The sequence below is a fragment of the Salmo trutta genome, chromosome 31 (genome assembly GCF_901001165.1).
Source record: "Salmo trutta chromosome 31, fSalTru1.1, whole genome shotgun sequence".
Lineage (NCBI taxonomy): Eukaryota > Metazoa > Chordata > Actinopteri > Salmoniformes > Salmonidae > Salmo > Salmo trutta.
This window is the reverse complement of record NC_042987.1, coordinates 803,207-827,881: the sequence shown is the minus strand read 5'-3', so window position 1 is coordinate 827,881 and position 24,675 is coordinate 803,207. Positions and strand designations below refer to the sequence as shown.

At 43.0% G+C, this 24,675-nt stretch overlaps 2 protein-coding genes across 11 annotated transcripts in view; one reads left to right on the top strand and one right to left on the bottom strand.

Moving 5' to 3' along the window:
* The window catches only part of sppl2 (signal peptide peptidase-like 2), a 45,687-nt gene extending 32,496 nt beyond the window's left edge, over positions 1-13,191 (top strand). Inside the window, exons 13-16 of one of the 3 annotated variants that reach the window (XM_029724767.1) lie at positions 4,682-4,759; positions 4,918-5,078; positions 5,924-6,011; positions 10,811-13,191. In XM_029724767.1, the coding sequence (XP_029580627.1) occupies positions 4,682-4,759; positions 4,918-5,078; positions 5,924-6,011; positions 10,811-10,887 (404 nt within the window). In that variant the 3' untranslated portion in view covers positions 10,888-13,191. Of the gene's footprint in view, positions 1-4,681; positions 4,760-4,917; positions 5,079-5,923; positions 6,012-9,361; positions 9,401-10,810 lie in introns of those variants that run through there. The other 2 variants (XM_029724768.1, XM_029724770.1) reach the window with 2 other exon arrangements.
* A 1,807-nt stretch (positions 13,192-14,998) lies between these two features.
* The window catches only part of LOC115169289 (rho guanine nucleotide exchange factor 18), a 31,644-nt gene continuing 21,967 nt past the window's right edge, over positions 14,999-24,675 (bottom strand). For all 8 annotated transcript variants that reach the window (XM_029724765.1, XM_029724766.1, XM_029724761.1 and 5 more), the window contains exons 12-19: positions 23,671-23,718; positions 23,320-23,502; positions 22,291-22,443; positions 21,955-22,083; positions 21,638-21,838; positions 19,009-19,207; positions 17,163-17,267; positions 14,999-16,999 (exon numbers count right to left, since the gene is read on the bottom strand). In XM_029724765.1, coding sequence (XP_029580625.1) covers positions 16,818-16,999; positions 17,163-17,267; positions 19,009-19,207; positions 21,638-21,838; positions 21,955-22,083; positions 22,291-22,443; positions 23,320-23,502; positions 23,671-23,718 — 1,200 coding nt within the window. In that variant the 3' untranslated portion in view covers positions 14,999-16,817. The remainder of the gene's footprint in view (positions 17,000-17,162; positions 17,268-19,008; positions 19,208-21,637; positions 21,839-21,954; positions 22,084-22,290; positions 22,444-23,319; positions 23,503-23,670; positions 23,719-24,675) is intronic.

Genomic DNA, 24,675 nt, shown 5'->3' with positions numbered 1-24,675 from the left:
GATGTGTGCAAACCTGGTGGCTAACTACAAGAAACGTCTGACCTCTGTGATTGCCAACAAGGGTTTTGCCACCAAGTACTAAGTCATGTTTTGCAGAGGGGTCAAATACTTATTTCACCCATTAAAATGCAAATCATTTTATAACATTTTTGATATGCGGTTTTCTGGATTTTTGTTGTTATTCTGTCTCTCACTGTTCAAATAAACCTACCATTAAAATTATAGACTGATCATTTATTTGTAAGTGGGCAAACGTACAAAATCAGCAGGGGATCAAATACTTTTTTCCTCCACTGTGTGTATATATATATATATATATATATATATATATCCCAATTTGGGTGACATCCTTCTTCTCTCTAAACATTGCATCTTTATTGCTAGGCAGGAAATTAAGTGATGCGGGCCATAACTGTTCCTTCTCCCTTAGCGTGACGTGACCTGACCTCGGCCCCCTTCCTCACTAAACCACATCTCTCTACTCTTATCAGTCCCTGCCACATGTGATTGCCCTCCACCATATACATTCCTCCTACAGATAACCATTAACTTCTGGTGTTGACCCTAGACTATAGCACTCAATATTTCAATAGGATACCTGATAATTAACACTATTCCAAGTTTAGGAGTCAGAATCCATCAGCACTCACATCTGTAGCCATGAAAGGCTTTGAAAGGCTGGTCATGGCTCACATCAACACCACCATCCCAGACACCCTGGACCCACTCCAATTTGCATACCGCCCCAACAGATCCACAGATGATGCAATCTCTATTACACTCCAGACTGCCCTTTCCCACCTGGATAAGAGAAATGTTGTTCATTGACTACATCACTAATCTCAGGACCCTGGGACTGAACACCTCACTCTGCAACTGGATCCTAGACTTCATGATGGGCTGCCCCCAGGTGTTGAGGGTAGGCAACAACACATCCGCTACGCTGACACTCAACATGGGGGCCCCTCAGGGGTGTGTGCTTAGTCCCCTCCTGTATTCTCTGTTAACCCACAACTGCGTGGCCGCACACGACTCCAACACTATCATCAAGGCGTTGAGGGTCGCCCCCCAGGTGATAAGGGTAGGCAACAACACATCTGCCATGCTGATCCTCAACACTGGGCCCCCTCAGATGTGCGTGCTTAGTTCCCTCCTGTACTCCCTGTTCACCCACGCCTGTGTGGCCAAACTTGACTCCAACACCATCATTCATTTGCTGACGACACAACAGTGGTAGGCCTGGTCACCGACAATGATGAGACAGCCTGTAGGGAGGAGATCAGAGACCTGGTCGTGTGGTGCTAGGACAACAACCTCTCCCTCAATGTGAGCAAGACAAAGGAGCTGATCGTGGACTACAGGAAAGGGCGGGCCGAACTGGCCACAATTAACATTGACGGGGCTGTAGTGGAGTGGGTCGAGAGTTTAAAAGTTCCTTGGTGTCCACATCACCAACGAACTATCATGGTCCAAACACACCAAGACAGTCATGAAGAGGGCACGACAACACTTTTTTCCCCTCAGGAGACTGAAAAGATTTGTCATGGGTCCCCCAGATCCTCAAAAAGTTCTACAGCTGCACCATCGAGAGCATCCTGACTGGTTTCATCACCGCCTGGTGTGGCAACTGCTCGGCATCTGACCGTACGGCGCTACAGATGGTAGTGCGTACGGCCCAGTACATCACTGGGGCCAAGCTTCCTACCATCCAGGACCTATACACTAGGCGGTGTCAGAGGAAGGCCCAAAAAATTGTCAAAAACTCCAGTCCCCCAAGTTATAGACTGTTCTCTTTGCTACTGCACGGCAAGTGGTACCAGAGCGCCAACTCCAGGACCAAAAGCCTTCTTAACAGCTTCTACCCCCAAGCCATTAAGACTGCTGAACAATTAATCAAATGGCCACCCGGACTATTTACATTGACTCGCTCCCCCCCCTTTGCACCAACTCCTTTGACTCATCCCATACGCTGCTGCTACTGCTTATTATCTATCCTAGTCTAGCCTAGTCACTTTACCCCTACCTATATGTACACTGAACAAAAATATAAACGTAACATGTAAAGTGTTGGTCCCATGTTTCATGAGCTGAAATAAAACATTCCAGAAATGTTCCATATGCGCTAAAAGCTTGTTTCTTTCATTTTGTGCTCAAATTTGTTTACATCCTTGTTAGTGAGCATTTTTCTTTTGCCAAGATAATCCATCCACGTGATACGTGTGGCATATCAAGAAGCTGACTAAACAGCATGATCATTACACAGGTGGACCTTGTGCTGGGGACAATAAAAGGCCACTCTAAAATGCACACAACACAATGCCACAGATATCTCAATTTGAGGGAGTGTGTGCAATTGGCATTCTGACTGCAGGAATGTCCACCAGAGCATTGAATGTGAATTTCTCTACCATAAGCCACCTCCAACGTAGTTTTAAAGAATTTGGCAGTACGTCCAACCGGCCTCACAACCGCACACCAAGTGTATGGCGTCGTGTGGGTGAGCGGTTTGTTGATGCAAATGACATGAACAAAGTGCTCCATGATGGCATGGGCAGGCATAAGCTACGGGTAACGAACACAATTGCATTTTATCAATGGCAATTTGAATGCACAAAAATACCGTGATGAGATCCTGAGGCCCATTGCGAGGTCCATTTTTAAGGTATCTATGACTAACAAATGCATATCTGTATTCCCAGTCATGTGAAATCCATAGATTAAGGCCTAATACATTTATTTCAATTGACTGATTTCCTCATATGAACTGTAACTCAGTAAAATCTATTAAATTGTTGCATGTTGTGTTTTATATTTTTGTTCAGTATACATACTGTATCTACCTCAATTACCTTGTAACCCTGCACATCAATTCAGACCTTTTGACCTTTTCCACATTTTGTTACGTTACAACATTTTTCTTAATCTACACACAATACCCTATAATGACAAAGCAAAAACAGGTTTTTAGAAATGTTAGCAAATGTATTAAACATAAAATACAGATTTACCTAAGTATTCAGACCCTTTGCTATGAGACTCAAAATTGAGCTCAGGTGCATCCTGTTTCCATTGATCATCCTTGAGATGTTTCTACAACTTGATTGGAGTCCACCTATGGTAAATTCAATTGATTGGAAATGATTTGGAAAGGCACACACCTGTCTATATAAGGCCCCACAGTTTACAGTGCATGTCAGCGCAAAAACCAAGCCATGAGGTCGAAGGAATTGTCCATAGAGCTCCAAGACAGTATTGTGTCAAGGCACAGATCTGGGGAAGAGTACCAAAAACGTTCTGCAGCACTGAAGGTCCCCAAGAACACCGTGGCCTCCATCATTCTTATTTGGAAGAAGTTCGGAACCACCAAGACTCTTCCTAGAGCTGGCTGGCCGGCCAAACTGAGCAATAGGGGTAGAAGGGCCTTGGTCAGGGAGGTGACCAAGAACCCGATGGTCACTCTGACAGAGCTCCAGAGTTCCTTTGTGGAGATGGGAGAACCTTCCAGAAGTACAACCATCTCTGCAGCACTCCACCAATCAGGCCTTTATGGTAGAGTGGCCAGATGGAAGCCACTCCTCAGCAAAAGGCACATGACAGCCCCCTTGGAGTTTGCCAAAAGGCACCTAAAGACTCCCAGACCATTTGAAACAAGATTCTCTGGTCTGATGAAACCAAGCTTGAACTCTTTGGCTTGAATGCCAAGTCTGGAGGAAACCTGGCACCATCCCTACGGTGAAGCATGGTGGTGGCAGCATCATGTTCTGGGGATGTTTTACAGCGTCAGGGACTGGCAGACTAGTCAGGATCGAGGGAAAGATGAATGGAGCAAAGTACAGGGATCCTTGATGAAAACCTGCTCCAGAGCACTTAGGACCTCAGACTGGGGCGAAGGTTTACCTTCCAACAGGACAACGACCCTTACCACACCGCCAAGACAACGTAGCAGTGGCTTCGGGACAAGTCTCAATGTCCTTGAGTGGCCCAGCCAGAGCCCGGATTTGAACCCGATCTAACATCTCTGGAGAGACCTGAAAATAGCTGTGCGGCTACACTCCCCATCCAACCTGACAGAGCTTGAGAGGATCTGTAAAGGAGAATGCTAGAAACTCCCCAAATACAGGTGTGCCAAGATTTTTAGCTTCATACCCAAGAAGACTCGAGGCTGTAATTGCTGCCAAAGGTGCTTCAACAAATTACTGAGAAAATTGTCTGAATACTTATGTAAATGTGATGTATCCGTTTCTTCTTTGTCGTCATTATGGGGTATTGTGTGTAAATTGATGCACTGTATATAGCCAAGTTATCGTTAGTCATTGTGTATTTATTCCTCGTATTATTATTATTATTATTATTATTATTATTCATGTATTTTTCTCCTTGCATTGTTGGGAAGGGCCCGTTAGTAAACATTTCACTGTTAGTCTACACCGTTGGTTATGAAGCATGTGGCAAATACAATTTGATTTACTCTACTCTTGTATCCTGTCTTTGTACCAGGTAACACCCATAGTGCCTAATCTAAATCTCATTTAGGGCCAGGAGTTTTCCCTGACCTGGACCTATATCATAGAGTATCTTTCTGTGGCGAGATAAAGCTGCTATCTGAACTCGTCCCGGCTTAGCTGACATGGTCTCTCGCTCTCTACCTCGCTCTCTGCCTCACTCTCTCTGTGTGTGTCAGGTCTGCTGGTAGCCTACTGTCACAGGTTTGACATCCTCATGCAGTCCTCACGGTTCTATTTCCTGGCCTGCACTATCGGTAAGACCAACACATTTTGATTTGCATAATCTTTTTGATAGTCAAATCGACTTTGTTTGTAGTCTATAACAGACAATATTTGTTCCAACCAAGCAGTAACACACCTGATTCACGCATCCCCTACCTCTTTCACCCTCTCCCCTGCTCCCGCTCTCCAGGTTATGGTATCGGGCTGCTCATCACCTTTGTAGCTCTGGCCCTGATGCAGATGGGTCAGCCAGCCCTGTTGTACCTGGTGCCTTGCACCCTCCTCTCCAGCCTCGTGGTGGCGCTGTGGCGCAAAGAGCTGCCCTTATTCTGGACAGGAAGTGGATTTGTGGTAATTACCAGTTTGATATGAGTGTCGCCGCCGCGTACGGAAAGAAACATGTCTAGTGTTATGTACCAAACTTTAAATTCTAGGTTTACTGTTGAGTACCGTAGCCCTGAAAACTAGATATCGGTTTCTTTGTTCCCCCTGTTCTGCCCTCTCAACCCACACTGTCTTTTTACTGTGGGTTCTTTGCTATAGTCGGCTGCTGAGGGCTCTAGTGTCTATGAATGTCGCTGCCGATATCTGATCTGGGCTTGCCTTTATTCTTTACTAGTATAATTATAGTCCTCTGCTGCTAGATACCAGTCAGATTGTCTTACAGTAGATTGTAATGCTGTGGTGTTAGAATAGACACTATGCGTTATAGGGTTTTGGGTCATTAAACACCATTTGGTAGGTAGTTGACAACACATAGTATCTGGCGGTGACAAGGGAGTGTATTGTACTTTGTATCTCACCCCTTTTCTCTGAACTGCAAATTGTGAACATGTTTCTAGAAGCTACTGGGTTTTGTATCACAAGGTGCTCTTAAGGCTCTTGCTTTCCTGTTAATGTTTCCTCCCCCTCTGTGTGTCAGATCTATTGCTCAATGTACAGCCATACCTCTGCTAACAAGCTGCCCCACTATCTGTGGTCAGGGAGAGAGACGGAGACACACAGAGAGCATGGGCTCCTGAGTTCTTCTGCAAAAACATAGAATTAGAGTTGGATAAATGTAGATCAAAGTAAAACAAAAATTTGCAAGGACTTATTATAGGATACTAACATCAAAACCTTTATTACAATTCACAATTCCATACCTAAAACCTTGATTTTGGATAAAATTACCTGAATGGACCATTACCACCAAGGACTATCAAGAAAAACAAACTTCTAACAAACCAAAACCTTCAGAAGAAACACAGTGGAACCTGGAAATACCATCCAACGCACAACTGAGTGAGTAATATTCAGTCTGAATCTCCTTTCTGAAGCCAAACAGTAAATTACTGTCTCTAGGTAATTTTGTTATATAAAGCTTAATAATTAAGGCTATCAAGCTACTAGGAAATAATCTGACTGAAATTAGCACTGAAGTGTAAAGTGAGAGATGTGAACTCTTGGCCTAACAATGGCAGGAGAGTTTCACAGCCCCCCCCCCAAATGCAGAGGCCTTTGAAGCCCCCTCCATCTGTGCAGAGAAAACAAACTTCTCTCACCTACTCCCATTGCCTGCTGCACTGCTGCTTGGATTCCACCTGGCAATCTGTTCGCTGTCTCCCTGGCCTGTCTCCCCCTGTCTGGTACAGGTACCCCGCCACACTCCCCCTTCTCTCCCGAACTTTCTATCGCCTCCAGCACACATGGACTGTTGGGGCAAGTGACTCTGAACTTACAATGGCTAGCCCCAAGTTGTTATATTTTTCTCTTGTGCTTTATGATGTTTGCCTCAAGACTCCTGTGTGCTTTGTTGACTATGAACTTGCTTGTTTACCCAACTGTGGGACAGTCTGTGTGTTGCCACACTCGGGACTCTGACTCTCTATTGCAGGGCTGTCCAACCCTGTTCCTGGAGAGCTACCATCCTGTAGGTTTTCGCTCCAACCCTAATCTAGCGCACCTGACTCTAATAATTAGCTGGTTGATAAGCTGAATCAGGTTAGTTACAACTGGGGTTGAAAACCTACAGGAGGGTAGCTCTCCAGGAACAGGTTTGGACAGCCCTGCTCCATTGGTTACACAGACTTTTGGCCTCCCATCCTATTCTAACCACCTCTCGCCGGCTTTGTATTCATGTTACCTGATGAAATTGCTGTACAATATGATCTTGTTGCCATCTAATGAACATTCAAATGTTCTAAGTCAACACTGCAGAGCTCTCCCTGTCCTCAGCCATGCCCTAATTGTATTACTGCTGTTTTTTTTTGGAAATGTGCATGTACACCCTGGCCCCTCTACTGTTGCTAGCCCCAATTCTGACTTGTGCTCTGCTTCACTGATTTCTGCTCTCGTAAAAGCCTGGGTTTTCTGCACGTTAACACTAGAAGCTTTTTACCGAAAATGGATCAATTGAAAGTGTGGGTTCACTGCTGCAATCCAGATGTGTTGGTCATTACTGCGACGTGATTAAGGATGAGTGTTTTGAACACTAATGTTAACGTTTTTCGGCAAGACAGATTTTCCAAAGGTGTTGGAGTGGCAATCTTTACTAAGGATCACCTTTAGTGCTCGGTTGTCTCCACCAAGTCGATCCCCAAACAATTTAATTTGCTGGTTTTAGATGTTAAGCTTTCAAATAGCTCTTTGTTGACCTGTTGATGGGTGCTATCGTCCTCCATCAGCACCGGCCTGTACCCTACCTGCCATAAGCTCTCTCCTGGCCCCTTACACTAAGTCTGAATTTGTCCTGCTAGGTGACCTAAACTGGGCCGTGCTTAAACCACCTGACCAAGTCCTAAAGCAATGGGGCTCCCTAAATCTTCCTCAGATTATTACCAATCCTACAAGCTATGACTCCAAACACCCAGAAAAGGCTACTCTCCTTGATGTTATCCTTATAAATAATCCTGATAGGTATCAGTCTGGTGTTTTCTGTAATGACCTTAGTGATCACTGCTTTACAGCCTGTGTTCTTAATGGCTGCTCAGTGAAACGACCTGTCCTGATTTTTCATAGACGCTTGCTAAAAAACTATAATGAGCAAGCCTTCCTTCATGAGCTGGCCTCTGTAAATTGGTATAGAATCAGCTTGATCCCCTCTGTCGAAGACGCTTGGATTTGTTTTTATTTTCAGGGGTATCGTTAACAAACATGCGCCCATAAAGAAGATGAGAATTCAGCCCCTGGTTCGACCGTGGTCTGGTAGTTACACTCCACCTCAAGAATGCCATTTGGCAAATCGTTCGGCCCACGCATACTCAGGCTGACTGGCTCTCGTTCAGGCAAACTAGAAAAGTGCACTCAGGCTGTCCGGAAGGCCAAAGTTAGTTACTTTAAGGAGCAGTTCTCTCTACGGGTCTAACCCCAAGAAGTTCTGGAAAACGGTTAAAGACCTGGAGAATAAACCCTCCTCACAGCTGCCCATGTCCCTTAATGTTGACGATGTGGTTGTTACAGACAAGGAGCACATGGCTGAGCTCTCATCGCCACTTCATTAAGTCAGGATTCCTATTTGACTCTGCCATGCCTCCTTGCCCATCCAACATTTCCTCATCTCCCACCCCTTCTAATGTGACTATCCCCGATGCTCCTCTCTCTTTCCCCTGCCTCGCTACAAAGTTTCTCCCTGCAGGCGGGGTGCTAAAGGAGCTCCTTAAACTTGACCCCAAAAAAACATCTGGTTTAGATGGTTTAGACCCTTCTTTAAGGTTGCTTCCACTATCACCGCCAAGCCTGTCTCTGACCCTTTTTAACCTGTCTCCCGTCTCTGGGGAGGTTCCCATTGCTTGGAAGGCAGCCACGGCGTGTACTTTATTTAAAGGGGAGGTCAAGCTCATCCTAACTGTTATAGGGCTATTTCTATTTTGCCCTGTTTATCAAGTGTTGGAAAAACTTGTCAATAATCAACTGACTGGCTTTCTTGATATCTAGAATATTCTCTCGGGTATGCAATCTGGTTTCCGCTCAGGTTATAGATGTGTCACTGCAACCTTATAGGTCCTCAATGATGTCACCATTGCCCTTGATTCTAAGCAATGTTGTGATGATATTTTTATTGACTTGGCCAAAGCTTTTGATACGGTAGACCATTCCATTCTTGTGGGCCAGCTTAAGAGTATTGGTGTCTCTGAGGAGTCTTTGGCCTGGTTTGCTAACTACCTCAGAGTGCAGTGTATACAGTCTGAACATCTGCTGTCTCAGACACTGCCTGTCACCAGGGGAGTACCCCAAGGCTTGATCCTAAGTCCCACGCTCTTCTCAATTTACATCAACAACCTAGCTCAAGCAATAGGAAGCTCTCTCATCCATTTATATGCAGATAGTTTTATACTCAGCTGGCCCCTCCCCGGATTTTGTGTTAAACGCTCCACAACACAGCTTTCTTATTGTCCAACAAGCTTTCTCTGCCCTTAACCTTGTTCTGAACACCTCCAAAACAAAAGTCATGTGGTTTGGTAAGAAGAATGCCCTCCTCCCACAGGTGTTATTACTACCTCTGAGGGTTTAGAGCTTGAGGTAGTCATGTCATACAAGTACTTGGGAGTATGGCTAGACGGTGCACTGTCCTTCTCAAAACATATCAAAGCTGTAGGCTAAGGTTAAATCTAGACTTGGTTGCCTCTATTGTAATCTCTCCTCTTTTACCACAGCTGCCAAACTAACCATGATTCAGATGACCATCGTACCCATGCTAGATTATGGCGACATCACTTATAGATCGGCAGGTAAGGGTGCTCTCGAGCGGCTAGATGTTCTTTACCATTCGGCCATCAGACTTGCCACAAATGCTCCTGATAGGACACATCACTTCATTCTATACTCTGTAAACTGGTCATCTCTGTATACCTGTTGCAAGACCCACTGGTTGATGGTTATTTATAAAACCCTCTTAGGCCTAATTCCCCCCATCTGAGATATCTACTGCAGCCCTCATCCTCCACATACAACACCTATTCTGCCAGTCACATTCTGTTAAAGGCCCCCTAAGCGCACACATCCTTGGGTCGCTCCTCTTTTCAGTTTGCTGCAGCTAGCGACTTTTATCTCCATCTCTTCATTCGAAGACTCAATCATAGACACTCTTACTGACAGTTGTGGCTGCTTCGCGTGAGGTATTGTCTCTACCTTCTTGCCCTTTGTGCTGTTGTCTGTGCCAAATGTTTGTACCATGTTTTGTGCTGCTACCATGTTGTCATGTTGTGTTGCTGCCATGCTATGTTGTCGTTTTAGGTCTCTCTTTATGTAGTGCTGTGTGTTTTGTCCTATATAATTTTTAATCCCAGCCCCCGTCTTCGCAAGATGCCCTTTGCCTTCTGGTATGTCGTCATTGTAAATAGGAACAAATTCTTAACTGACTTGCCTTGTTAAATCAATAAAAAATGTGTGTTTAAAGATGTCTCCTCTCTAACACCCAGGAAGCTCCGATTCCAAACTCCCATTAGAGAGTTCTGCAAACGTTATGTCAAAATACGATCGTTACTCACCAAATATGGAGTTTCGCTACGCAACTATCTTCATTTACTCCCATTACGGCCTGCATGTACGTCTAAAAAAATATACAAGAAACCGAAAAAAATTCTCTTCAGTACCTTCAATGTATTCTGTTGTTGTAGACTTCCGACCTGTGCATTGCAGTAATGAGTGATTGCAGATGCCAAATAGGCATTTTTTTTGGTTGCTTGTACATTTTTATTTAGACCTTTTTTGGAAGTACATACTGGCCGTAACAGGAGTAAATGAAGATAGTTTCTCAACGAAACTCCATATTTGGTGAGGAACAAACTCTTGCGGAGCTGTCTAATCGGAGTTTGAATCAGAGGTTCCTGGGCGTTAGAGACACCTACTCATTGTCAAAATCTTTAATGGACAGATACTAGAGCACTAACAAGCTTGCTATAGTAGCACACTCCTCCAGTCAGTGGGTTGCTGTGATAATAGAAATACAATGAAGGTTTTATTTAGTCCATTGATCTAGAATTGACTGGTTGACAGAGGAATGGCAGTATGTTTTGGTATTCTGCATAAACTGTCTTGTGTGCTTATTGTCTCAGACTAGCTCCACAGTGGTCTGATATCTCTCCTCTGTTTGTCCCTCTCAGCCTCCCATAGTTCTGCAACCAATCAACTGTATGCAAACCCCAAGACCACCCATAGAGGAGCCCCTCACCAATCCTGAACTACAAGGTCCTGAAGCAGAGTGAGGACCCTCTTCCTCCCCCACTTCAGGACACACCCCCTCCAGATGCCAGCAAATCAGAATAAAGGATTTCTAGGATGCCAATTTCTTATTAATTTAGTTTATTGTTTTTTTTACAAAGGTTCTCAATGGAACTCTATACATTCGTAACGGACAGAAATTCTGAACATTTCAGTGCACTTGGTGTGTAAAGAGGAAGGGAGAATGGATGAGCGGGAGGGAAAGAGGGAACCCAACCTACAGTGGCTGTTCTTCGTAGCCTTGGGGCAGCAGGATCAGCCATGGGAGTCCTGGTAAATGAGCCAGACCTAACCCAGGCTAAACAACACTAAGCCAGGCTGAGGCAGGCAAAGAGCACAATATAGCTTCGACCTACGCTGACCTAGTCCCTCGTTACCATTGTCGTAGAAATTCTAACGAAAAGGAAGAGACCTGATTCTTCAAACAACTTAATTATAAGATTTGCAAAAACGGAGCGGTTAAGTCACTCAATTGTGCAGATTTTGGAGCCCAACGAACAGTTGGGTCTCAGCTTTTATATGAAAGTACAACCTCTTGGTATATGTGGCAGTTAGTAGATGTATTTACAGGGGCGGGGAACAGTGTGTAAAAGGCAATTAGTTTGTCTGTGCAGATTAAGATAGACGTTTAAGCCCTCGTGATAACGGCATTTGCCACAGCTCACACTATATGTGCTCATTTCTGAAAGTTTCCACACGGCTGAGTTCTGGCAGATAGATAAAATGTGATGTCGCATGCTGCGTTTGCACCCAAACGGCTCTTAGCTGTCGACAAGATTGTATCAGGGAAAAAAACACTAGCATATAACAATAGACAATTCTCTAAGTAAAAAGTATGTCTAATTTTCTCACCACACCATACACTATGCCAAAGTCTTGTTCACTTCTCAGCTATTCCAATCGGACATGAGGTAGGTTGGAAATAAAGGTTTACGCTAACCAACACCCCTGGGCCTTCCCACATGAGTTAGACCCCCGTGACTGAAATTGAGTCACACCACTATAGATGGCCTACTCTGCCCTGTTCAACCCCATATGATGTGGTAGCCGATTATGTTCATGCATCTCCCATGTAGTCAGCTTGAATCGCATCCAATACACATGACCTGCCCTGCTCAACTCCCTACCCTCGACACCATCCTGTTCAGTTTGTCTCCCCCACCAATTCTATGCAGAAAAGCATTCAATAATTTTTACATTTTACTCTTTATTTAACCAGGTGAGTCCCATTGAATCTCTTTTTTTAATGGAGGCCTGGCAGCCATTATAATCTACGCTACTAGGTCAATATGGGCATTCTAAATTACACCCTGTTCCCTAAATAGGGCCCTGGTCAAAAGCCATGAAGAACGAAAGAGCCACTCTACGGCCTGTCCTCAAAGATGACTGAAGTATCAGACATACCCTTTTTCATGTGGTGCTATCATGGATTCTCAACCAGCCAAAGGTATAGGATAATAATTATTTTTGATTTAGGGCATAAAGTGACACTTTCCTAGTGGACTAAAAAGCAAGCTTTGTGGAGAATCTTGATGTAAAGTGTTTATAAATCCAGAATAACACTTAATCTGTGTCTGGGAAATCTTCCCAAAATATATATTTTTTTATCTTACCTTTGCTTGCTATATGTTTGGTTTGATCCAGGCTGTCTTTTATATACATTTAAGGTTGCAACAATTAATGTTGTCCCCACTCTTTTTCCAGTAGATGTTGTGGTTCCACTTTATATTAGGTGTAAACCCATGTACTGTGTGTTTAATTACATTGTAGGCAGCTAGGCAAACATTCTTACATAGTACTTACAATTTAAATTGTTTACCTAATTCATTACACTAACTACTTACCAGTACGTAACTACCATATAAACACATGGGTTATAAGGAGACTTAGGGCTCGATTCAATCCATATCACAAGTTCAGCGCTATAGCACAATTGAAATTGAAAGGCAACATTCCCGCTGCATTCACGGTAAACGCTGTATATAATGGCTCAATCTGAAATTATCTTTATTTGAAGTGCGCAATAGTGCTGAACTTCAGCAATACGGATTGAATCAAACCCCCTAGATTGTTCGATTTGGTTATAATATTCAATATTGTCTTAAATGGGTTTTGGCCTTACTTGTATCCATGGTTACAATTTGAATGTCTCTGTGCATATTGCTTTAAGAGTACTGTGTTCATGCTGTGTTTGTTTCTTAAGTGATCATTTTGATGTTGTTTGGTGGGTGTCTCATAATAATTACCAACCGTCTCAATTCTCTAGTGACTTACTCGATACATTTGCACAATATTTTTGTCTGCATCCCAAATGGTACCCTAGTTCCTATACAGTCCACTACTTTTGACCATGGTCTAAACTGGCGGGGCTGCATGTCCCCCCTTTTGTAGGCCCTCGGACAAATAAAAAAATAAGATTTTCTTGTAACTCAGTCGGGGTCTCAACTGATAGTTAGAATAATACAATACACAAGGAGCAATTAAAAATGTGGTTGCGAATCAGCAGTCACTCAATTGGCCCATGTCAGCTAAATCTTTCTTAAGACTGGTACATTAGTTTAGCGGCCAGCTATCTAAACTTATCGTAAGCATGGCCTAATTACCGACAGGGTGGAGCCATTGATCATCAGTTATATTAACTGCAAACATGGGGCCTCCTGAGTGGCGCAGCGGTCGAAGGCACTGCATCGCAGTGCTTGAGGCGTCACTACAGACCCGGGTTCGATCCCAGGCTGTGTCACAACCGGCCGTGACCTGGAGTCCCATAGGGCGGCACACAATTGGCCCAGCGTCGTCCGGGTTTGGGGATGTTTGGCCGGGGGTCTTTACTTGGCTCATAGCGCTCTAGCGACTCCTTGTGGCGGGCCGGGCACCTGCAGGCTGACTGCGTTAGTCAGTTAAACGGTGTTTCCGACACATTGGTGCGGCTGGCTTCCGGGTTAAGCGGGCAGGTGTTAAGAAGCGCGGTTAGTTGGGTCATGTTTCGGAGGACGCATGACTCGACGTCCGCCTCTCCCGACCCCTTTGGGGAGTTGAAGCAATGAAACAAGATCGTAATTGGATATCACGAAAATGGGGAGAAAAATTCAATAAAAAAAGCGAACTTTTGCCTACATCCTATGGCAAAATGTGCAGAATTCCAGGAAAGGAACGTTAAAACGTAAGTTCTCTTTGCTGTCACGAGGGTGGGTTACTAAAATGTTTTGGTCGCAGTGTGTGTTGGGGGTGTACGCAACCACAGCAGCCCTAAACAAAGAGTTGCAGTCAGTTTTACCTTAGATTGTATAATGTCATGGTCAAAACATATTGATTCAAGAGTTGTAAAGATGGGGAGAGGTCTGTCTTTTTTTTGACAACACACACAAAGCAAGTCCTGCAGGCTCAAGTTTTATCTTAACTTGATTATTGTCCAGTCAAGTGCTGCAAAGAAGGCCCTAGTTAAGCTGCAGCTGGCCCAGAACAGAGCAGCACATTTTGCTCTTAATTGTAATTAGAGGGTTAATATCAATAATATGTATGCCAGTCTCTCTTGGCTAAGAGTTGAGGAAAGACTGACTGTATCAATTCTTGTTTTTATAAGAAACATGAGTGTTAAATTCCAGATTGTTTGCATAGTCAACTTACACACACACTTACCCCACCAGGGGTCTTTTCACAGTCCCCAGGTTCAGAACAAATTCAAGGAAACGTACAGTATTATACAGAGCCATGATTGCATGGAACTCACTTCCATCTCATATAGCGCAAGTGAGCAACAAACTTGGTTTAAAAAAACAAAAGCAACACCTCACGGCACAACGCCTCTCCATGTGACCTACTTTCTGTGTATGTACTGACATGAAATGTGTAACTGATAGATGCAAACAAACATGTTAATGTTTTTAAGTATTTTGTAAGTATTTTGTCTGTATTGTCTTGGACCCCAGTAAGACTAGCTGTCACAATTGGCATTGACTAATGGGGATCCTAATAAAATCACTATTTCAGGCTGCTGTTTTAGACTGGAAAGGGTAGGAGGGGAGTCATTCGGAGATGACATTGACAAGACAGCCTTAACAAACAGGCAATGCTGGCTACATACATCATGGTTTTTATTATTTCTATCAGCTGTGGATGGGAAGAACAACAACAGTTCAGCAGGACAATGATATTACAACAGAATAGTCAGACCATAGAGATCTACAGTGCCTTCAGAAAGTAGGTGTGCTGTCATGTGCCTTTTTCTCAGAAGTGTCTTCCGTCTGGCCATCCTCCCATAAAGCCCAGATTGGTGAAGTGCTGTAGAGAATGTTGTCCTTCTGGCAGGTTCTCCCATCTCAGCCAAGGAATTCTGTAGTTCTGTCAGAGTGGTCATTGCCTCCCTTGTTGCTCAGTTTGGACGGAAGGCCAACTCTAGGCAGAGTCTGGGTAGTTCCATATTTTTCAATTTCCCAATGATAGAGACCACGGTGCTCTTGGAAACTTTCAACACTCTAGAAATAGTTTTATACGCTTCCCCAGATATATACCTCATCACAATTTTATCTCAGATCTAAGGACAGTTCCTTGGACTTCATAGTATAGTTTCTTCTCTGACATGCAATGTCAACTGCGGGACCTTATATAAACAGGTGTGTTTCTTTCAAATTCATGTCCAAACAATTTAGCCAAGTTGTCGTGACGTCTCAAGGATAATCAAAGAAAATTGGATGCACCTGAGCTCGATTTGGAGTGTCATAGCCAAGGGGTATGAATACTTCGATAACTGAATTACATTTGCAAAACCATTTTTTTTTTTTTACATGTTTTCAGATGGGTGAGAAAAACAAACATTTAATCAATTTTGAATTCAGGCTGTAACCCAACAAAATGTGGAATAAGTCAAGGGGTATGAATATGTTCTGAAGGCACTGTATATAACGTGTTCTAATTCTATTTATGTGTTCATTGGAAGTCGTGAGCAACATAATTCACAAATCCTTCCAAACAACCTCCCCAATATTAAAACATAATAATAATAATGAAACTTTTTGAATTAAGTTACCTTGGTTCCCAGAACATAACCTTGTTACAGTTACACAATGAGCAAAAAGGAAAAACTATTTGCTCCAGTTCAAACTAAACACAGAGTGTCCAAACATTTCTGTACATTCACGCACACAGGGAAGCTGTGTGGTAAAAATTAACTAAAACTTGACTTACTACAATCCATTTTGAGGGTTGATATCGCGTGGTCAGGCCTTCTGCATTCAACAGTCCACCAAGTGCACAAACTGTCATGACACCCATTCCTGTCTCCCTCATGACAGAAACCACAGTAGAATTGCCGTCATTTATGTCCAGTAGTCATTATTATTCAGTGTTAAAATACACCATAACCCCATACAGTTAATATTCCCTCTAACAGATAAAGCTACATTTACTTCCATACATTCTATGACAAATGCATTATTTTCATTAAGACATTCTGATTTCAAGCAGCAGGTCAACTATATAGATTAGAGTAGTTTCTAATGTGCTCTGAGAATAAAACGTGCTTGGCACCTCAGATCTGTAAACAAGTTAAAATAATAAACAGCTTCCTAACAACACCGCTCAACATGAATAAGAATCCTTTAAAAGTAAAGACCTTGAGTGGTTAGAGACACTTCCTCTTAAACCATGACAGAAACACTCATCAGAACAATATAAATGTCTTTGGAAATTCAACAGGCACTCAAGAAGTACAAGGAATTAGAAAAGCCAAATCAGTCAAAATATTTTAAAAATCACATCTTTACTTTGATCAGAACAGACTGCTTTGGCGGGCCAAATAAAATCACTTATGGACCGGTTTTGGCACACAGGCACCCAATTGCAGACCCCTGGCATAGGCCCTATGAGTTAGGGTTTTGGTCTTACCCTGTGTCCTTACAGGTAAATTACGCGTTCCTTGGTTGGTTTGCTTGCTATGTCTTTTGGGAAGGGTGGAGGATGGGGAGGTTCAGGTGGAGGGAAGTGGATCTGGCTGTTCCTCCTCATGCTGCTGCTGGACAATAGGGTCTGGGAGTGCTTGGCATTGAACAGAGGCTCTGGAGGACTAAGGAAACGATCTGAGGAGGGATAACAACATTGGGTTAACTTACTCATCGTGTGTCTGTACATGTGTGCAGGCGTGCGCCATGTTAATTTAGATCCTGAGACGTTAAGACATATCTCCAGTCATGGTAATAATCTGATAATGTGTATCTGGAAATCCCGAGGTTCTCATCTTACCTGATTGGTAGCTCCTGTGAGGACTCACAGTCCTCTTCCCTCGCAGACTCTCGCACTCTTTTCTTGTCACTCTGATCGGCACCACCTGAGACATGTCTATAGATGCTGCAGGAAGAAAGACAACTACTCACTCCCTAACAGATAGAAAATATCAACAGTGGAGGTAAATGTTATAATTTGCTCAAAGATCTGGCATCATGATCCCACCAGTGGCGGTTGGTGCTGTTTAAGATGAGGATGCAATTATTTTTTTTTTTTATGAGCATGGCCTTATTTCTATAACAGCATATTGGATGACTGTCATTCGTGTCCCATTCACCCAGTTCAATGTAACATCGATAGATTTAGGCTACTACATGATACTTGAATTCTCCCTATGCCCATGAGGTTGCTACAACCTAGTCTATGAATGAAAGTTTACAATGTAGGTGCACAGTTGCAAACAAGAGTTTCTATTGGACAAATTCAGGTATGTTTATCCCTGCTTGGTTCCATTTGCTTCCGTTTAAGAAACGTTTTCCAACAGAATTGGCAGAATGAATACACCCCTTATCACACACAAACAGTTCACTTTCATAGCTTGTTGTATTTCTTCTCACATCTACCCACTCTCTTCCTCTCACCTTTTCCCTTCGCTTGTGGACTTCAATGCACAACACATCAGCTGGCTGTGACCAGGGGGGAAATGTCCAAGCTAAACCTTCATATCATAACCCATACACACAGCCTACATCGTTGTCACCATATTAGCTAAAGTAACATCATAGTCAACATAGCTAATAGAACTAATGTGTTAGTAAACCCACTACAATCATGCAGTACAGTGTACAGTCAGTAAGCAGTTTAGAAGGCAGGCCCCGGTGGCAATAAATTAGTCAAACCAAAAGCTTACCTTGACTTGGAAGAGTTCCAGTGTTGGACAGTCATAGCCAGCTAGCTAACATAGCATCCCTCTGTTTGAGCCGGGTGTTTGAGTAGGCTAAACTAGCTAGCTGCATTTGCTCCTCCATTTGTTAAGAAATTAATTTGTTCAAACTGTTCAACTATTGTCATCTTTCTCTCTCTCAGAGTCAACTACTCACCAAATTGTATGCACTGCAGTGTTAGCTAGCTGTAGCTTAGGCTTTCAGTACTAGATTCCTTTTCTGATCCTTTGATTGGGTGGACAACATGTCAGTTCATGCTGCAAGAGCTCTGAGGTTGGAGGATGTCCTCCGGAAGTTGTCATAATTTCTGTGTAACAGTGGAGGCTGCTGAGGGGAGGACGGCTCATAATAATGGCTGGAACTGAGTAAATAGAATGGCATCAAACACATGGAAAGGATGTGTTTAATGTATTTGATACCATTCCACTAATTCCACTACAGCCATTACCATGAGCCCCCGTCCTCCCCAATTAAGGTGACACCAACCTCCTGTGCTGTGTAAATCTATGGAAAGCGTTGAGAACCTTGAGCCTCTTAGGTTTTGCATTGAAGTCAGTGTACCCAGACGAGGACAGAAGCTGGATGTCCTCCGGCTACACTATGGTGCTACCATACAGAGTGCTGTTGAGGCTACTGTAGACCTTCATTGCAAAACAGTGTGTTTTAATCTATTATTTGGTGACTAAATTTGAATATATTTAGTATAGGATAACTTTTTATGTTTCACTATTTCTATAAAATTCACTGAGGATGGTCCTCCCCTTCCTCCTCTGAGGAGCCTTCCCACTCAGCCTGATGAAGAGCCTTTGTCTTCAATACATTGCTAATAAAAACTATAGGAGCATCTAACCATCCAGTGTGTGGGTAGTTTACTTATGTGATGAAGTATTCTGTTATATTCTACAGTGCTGTGTTCTGACCTGCACTATGCATGCGCTGGTGCGATCCCTTTTTTCTGCTCTTCTCCTTGCCCTTGCTGCTGAGGGTAGCCAGCTTGGTGGGGATCTGCTGCTGCACAGCCCCTGGCTTGTGGACCACCTGGTCGGTGGTGCTGATCAGGTGAATGGGAACCTCAGCTTTAGGGGGCGCAGGGCTGATGCTCTCCCTATGAAGGGGCACCTACAATACAATAATGTAAAGTTATGTAAAGTATTACGAAATACCGACGGTATGATTTTGTGGGGGAACCCCCGCCCCGTGCAGGGGGTGCGTGCTACGCCACTGTTTATAACAACCTATAAATGTAACTATAGGAAATTAAGATGTGTCAAATAAATTAGTGTGTTCAGAAAGTATTCATACCCCCTGACTTTTTCCTCATTTTGTTGTTACAGCCTGATTAAATTGAGATTGTGTGTAGGCCAGTAACACACAATACCCCATAATGTCAAAATGGAATTATGTTTAGACATTTTTACAAGTTAATAAAAAATTTAAAGCTGAAATGTTTTCTCCCTCTGTTATGGCAATCCTAAAAAGGTTCAGGAGGAAACATTTGCTTAACAAGTCACATTGTTAAGTTGCATGGACTCACTCTGTGTGCAATAATAGTGTTTAACATGATATTTGAATGACTACCTCATCTCTGTACCACACACACATACAATTATCTGTAAGGTCCCTCAGTCGAGGAGTGAATTTCAAACACAGATTCAACCACAAAGACCAGGAAAATTTTCCAATGCCTCGCAAAGAAGGGCACCTATTGGTAGATGGGTAAAAAAAAAAAGCAGACATTGAATATCCGTTTGAGCATGGTGAAGTTATTAATTACACTTTGGATTGTGTATCAATACACCCAGCCACTACAAACATACAGTCATCCTTCCAAACTCAGTTGCCGGAGAGGAAGGAAAATGCTCAGGGATTTTACCATGAGACCAATTCTGACTTTAAAAATGTTCAACAGTTTAATGGCTGTGATAGGAGAAAACGGAGGATGGATCAACATTGTAGTTACTCCACAATACTAACCTAAATGACAGAGTGATTTTTTAAATTTATTGTATCTCCTGAATACAAAGTGTTATGTTTGAGGCAAATCCAACACATTACGGAGTACCACTCTTCATATTTTCAAGCATGGTGGTGGTTGTATCATGTTATCATGTCATGGTATGCGTTTCATCAGCAAGGACTGGGGAGTTTTTCAGGATAAAAATAAACCTAATGGAGCTCAGGAAAGGCAAAATCCCAGAGGAAAACCTGGTTCAGTCTGCTTTCCACCAGACACTGGGAGATTAATTCACCTTTCTGCAGGACAATCTACACTGGAGTTGCTTACCAAGAAGACAGTGAATGTTCCTGAGTGGCCAGGTAATAGTTTTGACTTAAATCTACTTCAAAATCTAATGGCAAGACCTGAAAATGGTTGTCCATCAAAGATCAACAACCAATTTGAGCTTGAAGAACTTTGAAAAGAATAATGGGCAAATGTCGCACAATTCAGTTGTGGAAAGTTCTTAGAGACTTACCCAGAAAGACTCACAGCTGTAATCACTGCCAAAGGTGCTTCTACAAAGTATTGACTCAGGAGTGTGAATACTTACAGTATGTAAATGGTTTATTTCTGTATTTCATTTTCAATAACTGCGCAAACATTTCTAAAAACATGTTTTCACTTTGTCATTATGGGGTATTGTGTGTAGATGGGTGAGAGTTTTATTTTATTTAATCAATTTTGAATTCAGGCTGTAACAATAAAAAGTGGGAAAAGCCAAGGGGTTTGAATACTTTCTGAAGGCACTGTATATCCAGCTCAGGGCTCCATCTAGGCATTTGGTTTGCTAAATTGCTAGCTAAGTGGCTATATGTCAAAATCAAGCTTCTTGTTTACAGCAGACACATTTAATCTCCTCCTGGATCAAGATTCCTGTTGCCTTAATTGTTTGTGCATCAATATTATTCGTACATTTTTTTAGATGTTATTTTTTTAAATGGCATCCCTTGCACTTCCGGTAATACCGTATACTCCGGGTGGTACAGAAACTGTATGACGCTATGAAAATCTGAATACCACCCGACCATAGTTGTCAGAGATGATTGGTTGGTAGATTAAGTCAATGCTTATGCTCTGGGAGTTTCTCCTGCTCTTTCTGTATTGGCTAACGAAGGCCAAGTTTGACGCATTGGTCCACCAGACTCGCTTTTGGGCGGAAGTGTCTGGGAACGAGATTATGAATACTGGGAAACGAGTTACAACACACAGCTACGGGGATCAAACTCGTAAGAGTGTTGTATCGAGTGTACCATCTGATAGGGAACTTTGTCACTTTTCATGGAAATGCATTTTGTGAGGTCAGCATACAAAATATCAATACACTACAGTACAACAAATAGAATACAAAAATTCACATAGTCCTGTGGATAGGGTTTGCAAAGTACTGTTAACTTTTCCAAAATTCCGAAGTTTTCCAGAAATCTTCTACTTCTCATATTTCCTATTTCTAGAATTTGGGGAAAGTTGACGGAATTTTTCAACCCTATCTGTGGTTGGTATACTGTCCATCCATGTAGTCTAGCCCACGTTACTTCCAAGCTACGTCTCACCTCTGGGGGCGGCTCCAGGAAGAAAGCTGTGACTAGAGAGGGGCTGGGTTGGACGTGGACCTTAGAGGCCGGGATGGGGGTCACGTCACCTCCCGTTGTCCAACCACCCATCAGGTCCCCTCGGAACGACTGGGAGAGGTCCCCTCGGAAGGAAGCAGAGTGGGGGAGGTCCCCTCGGAACGACTGGGAGTGGGGGAGAGCCTGAGGAGAAGAAGAGAATGACCAGATGACCTAAACATCCCATACATCAATATCTATAAATGGGTGGTGAGAGCACTATTGGTCCTCAGACCTTAACGACCACACCACCTCCTCACCTGCTGAGTGTTGAAGTTAAAACTCCCAGGTTTGGCAATGGTCTTGTTCTTCTTCAACTTCATCTGTAAATCCAGGCGTTCCTTCTGTTTCTCCACAGTCCTTGTAGACTCCCTTAGCCTCTCCAGATCCTGTTGGTAAGGTACGTCACATGAACAATGGAAACATGCCAGCAGCACTCACTTGGATAAAATTGGCAATTGAAGCTTTGTTTTAATTTATTTTTAACTCTTAATAGACCACTTTACATTTTGGTAATTTAGCAGACACTCTTATCACAGTAAGACCACAATTGTTATATTGTAACACTGTAGAATGTAACAAAACAAAGCAGAAACTTGTTGGTAGGTTTCTCTCCATCTCTCCAGCTCCCCCCTCTCCTCTGCTAGCTTCTCCTTCATTCTCCTACACTCCTCCTCTCTCTGTCTTAGCTCCGCCTCCAGGACCTCCGCCTGCAACTGGTGGCACTCCCGCTCCTCCTCCCAGCGAGCCTGAGAATGAGATGGATGAAATAGCAATGAGAGAAAAGTGAGATAGATAAGCAAGGGTGTCAAACTCATTACTCATTTGCGGCAGCAGCGTAGCCTAGTGGTTAGAGCGTTGGACTAGTAACCGAAAAGGTTGCAAAATCGAATCCCCGAGCTGACAAGGTACAAAATCTGTCGTTCTGCCCCTGAACAAGGCAGTTAACCTACTGTTCCTAGGCCGTCATTGAAAATAAGAATTTGTTCTTAACTGACTTGCCTAGTTAAATAAAGGTAAAATACATTTCAAAAATGACATGGAGGCCTGAGTTTCTGTTGGAGCAACTAGAAGACCAGGCGAGGAAAGTTCCTAACTAAATCAGTGATCAATCAAGTATAATGGAGAAGTAAAAATCATGCAGACACTCTGCCCTCCATGGAACAAGTTTGACACCTGTGAGGCAGAGAGATAAGATAGATATCATAGATAAACACAATAGATAGTTCAATTAATAGATCGAGGATTAAATTGAGATAAAAATAAAGACACAGAAAATCGCAAGTACCTGTGCACAGACAGACAGACAAGCAACATTCATCCAGCAGGTGTAACCGTATAACAAGATTGTATGTATACATATACAACATGTGGCTATATTTTGGTAAAAGCTGAAAGATGTAATAACTGATACAGTGTCTGCAGTTTAAAGCTCTATTCTAGTTACCTGTTCCTGATGGTGTCTGTTCCTGATGGTGTCTCTCTCCGTTTCTCTAACATAATAAACCATTTTCTACCTCAGGGTTTTAAACTGTGTTCTAGTCTATGCTGTCTGCAGTTTGTGGAAGTAGGCCATCTCCTCTCTCCATTTCTATAATGTAATAAACTGTGTTCTAGTTCAATACCTGTTCTTGTCTGTGCTGTGTCTGCAGCTTGTGGAAGTTAGCCATCTCCTCTCTCTGTTTCTCCATGTTACGTTGTTTCTCCTGCTCCAGGAGCACATTTCCACGAGGACGGCCCGGATGCTCACGCGCTGACAGCGAGGCACGCTGCAACTCAATGTGGCTGTCCTGCTGGGACACGATGGCCTACGGGGACGGGCAGGGAACAAACTTCACACCAGGAGTCAGAGGACAAACTGCAGACCAGGGGACGGGCAGGGGACACAGTTAAAACCTATCTAATAGTAAGATAAGACCGGTCAAACGTAGCAACTGTGTCTGTAGAATGTAAAGAATAGATACAGTATGTCTTACCAGCAGACTGTAGAGTTTCTGTGAGAGCAGCAGCACTCTGTCAAAGAACTGGGGAGAGAGAGATAGAAATAAGGTTGTGTAGCAGCTTTTGAATAGCCGTGAGAAAACCAATTGCAAGATTTGAGATGCACATCCCATCGTAAACTCAAGAATCCAAACAAATAAGTGCAAGGTAAACAAAAGGTTCCAGTATTCCAGGTATACAAATTAGATCAAGGTAAAACCTTTGCCATAACTCGTAGGCCTCACTTCCTGTTTCTATATACCCAATATGTGGATATCCGGGCAGGTCCACCCATACTTACAACTAATTGAGGATAGAGGGAGTAATTGGCCTATTAGAATTCAAATAATAGAGCATAACCAAATTAATGCATAAACCATATAGAGTGCCATGAAAAATTATTTGCCCCCTTTCTGATTTTCTCTATTTTTGCATATTTTTGACACCGAATGTTATCAGATCTTTGACCAAAACCTGATGTTGGATAACGGGAACCTGAGTGAACAAATAACACAACATTTTGATAAAGTTATGCAATACCCAATGCCCCTGTGTGAAAAAAGAAATTGCCCCCTTACACTCATTAACTGGTTGTGCCATCTTTAGCTGCAATGACTGCAACCAAACACTTCGTAGAGTTGTTGATCATACTCACATCGCTGTGGAGGAATTTTGGCCCACTCTTCTTACTTTAACTTAGAAATATTTGTGTGTTTTCATGCATGAACTGCTCATTTCAGGTTCTGCCACAACATTTCAAATCAGGTTTAGGTCTGGACTTTGACTAGGCCATTCCAAAACTTTACATTTGTAGATTTTCAGCCATTCTGATGTAGAGTTGCTTTTGTGTTTTGGATAATTGTCTTCCTCCATGACCCAGCTACGCTTCAGCTTCAGCTCACGGATGGATAGCCTGACATTCTCCTTTAGAATTCTCTAATACAGGCCTCCCGAGTGCTGCAGCGGGCTAAGGTGTCACTACAGACCCGGGTTCGATCCCA